The 6,588-nt window shown below is 40.3% G+C and overlaps 1 protein-coding gene across 1 annotated transcript in view; it reads left to right on the top strand.

Annotated features, from left to right (window-relative positions):
• The window catches only part of LRP2 (LDL receptor related protein 2), a 198,596-nt gene that overhangs the window by 28,466 nt on the left and 163,542 nt on the right, over window positions 1–6,588 (top strand). The window contains exon 4 of the mRNA XM_012808457.1: window positions 1,672–1,788. Within this exon, the coding sequence (XP_012663911.1) occupies window positions 1,672–1,788 (117 nt within the window). The remainder of the gene's footprint in view (window positions 1–1,671; window positions 1,789–6,588) is intronic.

Below are 6,588 nucleotides of genomic sequence, written 5' to 3'. Positions count from 1 at the left end.
GTCCCAGCTACTTGGAAGGCTAAAAAACACTTGAGCCCAAGAGTTTGAGGTTGCTGTGAGCTATGATGCCGTAACACTCTACAGAGCTTGATGAAGAGATTCAAGCTCAAAAAAAAAAAAAAAAAAAACAATTAGAGGAAATTTTTTTTAAGGAGATTTTTTTCTTCTATTAGAGCAGTGGTTCTCAACTTTCCTAATGCCCCGACCCTTTAATACACTTCCTTATGTTGTGGTGACCTCCAATCATAAAATTATTTTTGTTGCTACTTCATAACTGTAATTTTGCTATTGTTATGAATCGTAATGTAAATATGTGATATGCAGGATGTATTTAACCGACCCCTGAGAAAGGGTTGTTCGACTCCCAAAGGGGTCACGACCCATAGATTGACAATGGCTGTATTAGAGGATTATTTATATATATATTTTTTGAGATAGAGTCTCAGTTCATCGCCCTCAGTAGAGTGCTGTGACATCATAGCTCACAGCAACCTCAAATTCTAGGGCTCAAGTGATCATACTGTCAGTTTTTTATTTTTGGTAGAGATGGGTCTCACTCTTGCTCAGGCTGGTCTCCAATTCCTGAGCTAAAGCGATCCACCTGCCTTGGCCTCCCAGAGTGCTAGGATTACAGGCCTGAGACACTGCTCCTGGCCAATTTATTTTATTTTATTCAAAGGCCAATTTGACAAACTGCTGGTGCCTTGCTTTCCCCATACTAATCAACATTGGATAAAATCAAGCTAGCTTAAATTTTTTTTTCTGTTTATAAAATTGACACATTGTCAATTTGCAACCTCAAACTGTTAGGCTTAAGTGATTCTCTTGCCTCGGCCTCCCAAGTAGCTGGGACTACAGGTGCCCACCACAATGTCTGGTTGCAATTGTCATTGTTGTTTAGCAGGCCCAGGCTGGGTTTGAACCCACCAGCCTTATTGTATGTGGCCGGCACCATAACCATTGTGCTATGTGTGCCGAGTCATAGACAGTTTATATAACAGAGGAAACCACACAGAAAAAAATTAAATGACTTATATTCCCACCACTTAGCTCTTAACTCTTTGGTGTATTTTCTTCTTCTTCTTCTTTTTTTTCTTTTTAGAGACAGAGTCTTACTTTCTTGTTCTCGGTAGAGAGCTGTGGCATCACAGCTCACAGCAAACTGCACCTTCTGGGCTTAAGGTGATTCTCTTGCCTCAGCCTCCTGAGTAGCTGGGACTACAGGTGCCCGCCACAACACCCAGCTATTTTTTTGTTGCAGTTTGGCCACGGCTGGGTTTGAACCCACCACACTCGGTATATGGGGCCGGTGCCCTACTCACTGAGCCACAGGTGCTGCCCTCTTTTCTTCTTTTTTATACAAAGATTTCAATGAGGGGAACCTTACTGACCCTTGGTTAATACCTGTTAGGGCAAAATTTTTATTTCTTTCGTCTGCAACTTTTCAATCTAGGTTTTATTCTTCACAGATGTTGATAATGTAGTTGTCTACTGACAGTCCTGTGATGCTATTCTGTGGACATTTTGACTACACATAAATTATACATTGCTTATGGCAGCTGGGTACTTCACCTTGTATTTCCATGAGCTTTATGCTTTCTCATGTGTCAGTATATTAATCTGTGTCTGGCAGTAATTACAAACTAAGTAATATTTTTTTCCCCGTCATAGCTGAGACCACATGCTCGAGTAATCAAATGAGGTGCTCCAATGGTGAGTGCATCCCAAGTGAATACAGGTGCGACCACGTCACAGACTGCTCAGATGAAAGCGACGAGAAACACTGCCGTGAGTCCATTTCAGTCTTTGCACTGTATTTGGTTTCACCCTTGTCCCGTTGGCATTTTAATCAATTTGTTAGATTTGTTGATGGACAGAAATGCTTACAATACACTTCTTGTTATTGAAATCTCTTGGTAGATTCTTTTGTGGATTAGGGGTGATATTCTGATAGCAGTCTATTTTTAATAAGACACTGTAAAGTGTGTACTGCCTTAGACATCAAATTTCTGTGCTTCCTGAAGTGAGAAACTTCTAACATTAACATAATCCCAGAAGATTAATGAATATATTGAAGGTGAAATCCAGTTTGGTCAATTTTAACTTTCATTGTGCTGTTATGGTATGGTTCTGGGTCAGATTTCTTATTAGTTTTTCTGTTTTTGTGGAGTCAACTTTTTCCAGATGACCTTTGGAAAAGAGGTTATGTTTTGAAAATGGTTTTCTCTATAATGGCAGCATACTATATTAGTTTGTAACTGGGCACTACAAGATAAGCCGTATAAATCACAATATTCTATGTATAATGTATAAATAGTACCATCCAAAATAAGAACGGACAATCATGCTACATAAAGAGTAATCAGTGCCTCTTTAGTTTTAACAGGCTTAACAAGAATATAGGTATTAGTTGGCAGGGTCAGTCCTATAGTTCATGTATTTCTGTCTTTTTTTCTTTTTAACTTTTAGAGGCAGGGTCTTGCTCTGTTGCCCAGGTTGGAGTGCAGTGGTCACTTCAACTCCTAGGCTCAAGGGATTAAGCCAGAGTAACTGGGACTATAGGTGCACACCAGCATGCTTGGCTAATTAAGAAAACATTTTTTGGTTGAGGCAAAGACCTTACTATCTTGCTCAAGCTGTTCTTGATCTCCTGATCTCAAGCAATCTTCTTGCTTCAGCCTCCCAAAGTACTGAGGTTACAGGCGTGAACCCCTGGGGCTAATCGAATTCTGTCTTTAATCTCAGACAAACCCGAGATTAAAAGGTCTTAATGTTTCTTAAAAGCTCTTACATGTAGTATATCTTTTATGAATTTATCTAGAACTTACTTGTTTTTAATTCATTGTTTCCTAACACTCCATTTATTTATTTATTTAGTTTTGAGTCTTTGTTGTTTAGCTGGCCCAGGCTGGGTTGGAACCCTCCAGCATGGCTGTATGTAGCTGGTGCTGTAACCACTGTGCTATAGGCACTGAGCCTATTTATTTTTTTGAGACAGAATCTCACCATGTTGCCCTCGGTAGAGTGCTGTGGCGTCATAGCTCACAGCAATCTCAAACTCCTGGGCTTAAGCAATTCTCTAGCCTCAGCATCCCAGGTAGCTGGGACCACAGGCGCCCACCACAAGGCCCAGCTATTTTTTGTTGCAGTTGTCATTGTTGTTCAGCTGGCCTGGGCTGGGTTCGAACCCACCAGCCTTGGTGTATATAGCTGGCACTGTAACCACTGTGCTACGGGCACTGAGCCTGACACTCCTTTTAGTGTAATGCACTTCATATGTTTACTATGTGCTCTATAAAGGTACAGTCATTCATCACTAAATGATGGGGACGTGGTTTTAGGCAGTTTTGTTATGAGAACATCATAGAGTGTATTTACACAAACCTAGAAGGTGTATTCTTTTGCTGTTAGGCTACAAAATCTGTACTGTATGTTAGTTACTGTACTAAATACTAGGGGTGGTTGGAACATGATGCTAAGTATTTATGTATTTTAATATATCCTAATAGAAAAGTTATGTAAAAAATATTGTATTATCTTACGGGACTACTGTTGTATATATAGTTCATTGTATGCCATTATACAGTGTGTGAATGTAATACTTTTTTATAGTTTTAAATTTATATTATAAGTTCAAGGAGTTATTCTGGTATTCTAATAATTGGTTAACAGATTTTGTGTACCTTATAAAACCTTGATCATAAACTTCTCAGTTCTTGTGTTTCCAACTGAAGATTTAAGTCTGTTCTCATGGGACATCTCTACTGTTTTATCATTTTGATTTAATTTTAGCTCTCTGGGCTATCCCTAAATTCTTTCCTTTTCTCTAAATGGTATATTTTGTTCTTTCTGATGAAAGAACTATGTTCTTTAAATTGTGCTAAACTTCCTGATACAGTGCCGGGCCCACAGTAGAACTAACATGAATTGGTTATGTGTACAAATTGTTCCTCTTCACAGTACTATCTATGGGAGAAGGAAAGCTCTGTGCCTTAATGGGCATGGATTCACACTGTAGCCGTACTGTTATTACATGGTACATTTTTTTTTTTTGAGACAGAGCCTCAAGCTATCCCCCTGGGTAGAGTGCTGTGGCATCACAGCTCACAGCAATCTCCAACTTCTGGACTCAAGCGAGTCTCCTGCCTCCACCTCCCAAGTAGCTGGGACCACAGGCGCCCGCCACAATGCCCAGCTATTTTTTTGGTTGCAGCCGTCATTGTTTGATGGGCCCAGGCTGGATTAGAACCCGCCACCTTAGGTGTATGTGGCTGGCGCCTTAGCCACTTGAGCCACAGGTGCCAAGCCTACATGGTACATTTTTATAAACAACATTCTTCTCTGATGATTTTTTTCCCTTGCATGTTATTTTTGAGAGAAGGTTCTATGCTATTTTTCTTCGCTCGGCACTATACTTGATCTTAGCCAAAAGGCCGAGAAGCTATGTATGCTATTTTTCTTTGTTTCCTGTTCCCTAGCACAGTTCCTGGTAAAGTTCTGATATAATTTCCAACCTAAATGTTCATTTTTGAATGAGATTATGATGCTTCCAGTTTGTTTTTCTTTTACTTTGGAAATTATGCCAAAAGTTTAGACTCAACTCTGAGATGGGAGTGTATGTCTGGAAGCCAAAAATAGCACATTTGTGAGTCAAGGATTCTCCTTGCAGTACTTGGTAAAGCACATAGTAGGTTCTTCACTGAGGTCAATGAAGCAAATACTTTTGATCAGTAATAAATCATATATTCTATTTTGTAGTGTTTTGTAAATTTCAGAGCCTTGTATAAGTTGTAGTTGTTATTCTTAGGTTCCTCACTGAGAACAATTTGGCAGGCATTATTATATTCCCTTATGGATAGAGAACCTAAAACCTGAAAGGGTAGAGCAGCAGTTCTCAACCTGTGGGTCACGACTCCTTTGTAACAATGAAGACACATCCTGCATATCAGATATTTACATTATAATTCATAATAGTAGCAAAATTATAGTTCTGAAGTAGCAACGAAAATAATTTTATGGTTGAGGGTCACCACAACATGAGGAACTGTATTAAAGGGTCGCAGCATTAGGAGGCATTAGGAAGGTTGACAACCACTGGGGTAGGGTGACTTTTTCAAGGTTGTATAGCAGAGCTTGGGCTTAACCCATCTTCTGGTTCCAAGTCTGGGAATTGCTCTTCATGAAGGACTTTATTTACAGAAGGGGAAAGTCCTACCTTGTGCAAGGTTAAGAGAGCACCAGAGGCTTGTGGCACCAGCCAACAGTCTGTGTCTTTATCCCTTATTTACAAGTGGATAAAAATGAGCACTTTATTGCCAATGCAATGAGACTAAAGGAAATGCTACTTTGAGGAAAATAAAAGGCTGCTGGAACAGACTCTTTGGATTTTTTCCATGTGAATACCCTTCAGCCAAGTCTAAAGTCAGTAGTACAACTGCCTCACAACTTTGCCAATGGTCCTTTTGGAAAGAAAAAAAAAACCCTGGCCAGATAAGGAACATGCAAGTAGCTGTTATAAAAGGGAATGAAGGAGGAAGCGAGCTTTATAAATCATCTGGGCAGGAATTTTTAATCAATGTTTTTAATGAAAAAATTTTTTTAAGTATAAGTAATTGGTGAAATAAAGATTCATTAAGGAAACAGAGCCAGATTTATAGCTCATTGTTTCTGGAATCATATAATACAAGCCGTGATCCCTTCAGGGCACATTGTGGCCCTACAATGATCTCACACATGTGAAGTGTTTTGCAATGAGTTATTCTTTTGTTTTTCCCTCTACTTTGCTTATTTATTGCTTTTTTTTTCTTTTGGAGACAGTCTCACTTTGTCACTCTTGGTAGAGTGCTGTGGCGTCATAGCTCACAGTAACCTCCAATTCGTGGGCTCAAGTGATTCCCTTGCCTCAGCCTCCGAAGTAGCTGGGGCTACAGGCACCTGCCACAATGCCTGGCTATTTTTAGAGACAAGGTCTTGCTCTGGCTCAGGCTGTTTTTGAACCTGTGAGCTCAGGCAATCTACCCAACTGCTTGGATTACAGGTTTGCGCCATTGCACCCAGCCTATTTATTGCTATGTTTTATTTATGGAGGAGGGTAAAGAACAAATCTCACAAATCAGGAAATTCAGAAAAGAATCTTCATGCTTCCTTGTTAGTGTTTGGATCTGTTCACAGCCAGATACTCCTAAGTTCAAGCAATCCTCCCGCCTCAGCCTTCGCCTCCTGAGTAGCTGGGACTGCAGACACAGACCATCATGCTCAGCTTATTTTTCTATTTTTTTCCAGAGACTGGGTCTTGCTCAGGCTGGTCTGCATTCTTGGCCTGCAGCGATCCTCCTGCCTCAGCCTCCCAAAGTGGTCAGATTTCAGACCTGAGTTACCATGCCTAGCCAGCAATGGAAAAACACCAAAGTATTTTGTCTGCAGCTTATCTAGTTATTTTTCAATATTATAGCTTAAAGCTTTTTATTTATTTTTTGAGATAGTCTCAAGCTGTCCCCCTGTGTAGAGTGCTGTGGCATCACAGCTCACAGCAACCTCCAACTCCTGGGCTCAAGCGAGTCTCCTGCCTCAGCCTCCCAAGTAGCTGGG

Source organism: Otolemur garnettii, unplaced genomic scaffold (genome assembly GCF_000181295.1).
Source record: "Otolemur garnettii isolate 467f Iridium unplaced genomic scaffold, OtoGar3 scaffold00090, whole genome shotgun sequence".
NCBI lineage: Eukaryota > Metazoa > Chordata > Mammalia > Primates > Galagidae > Otolemur > Otolemur garnettii.
The sequence above is the reverse complement of the archived record's forward strand: the minus strand, read 5'-3'. Positions and strand labels throughout refer to the sequence as shown.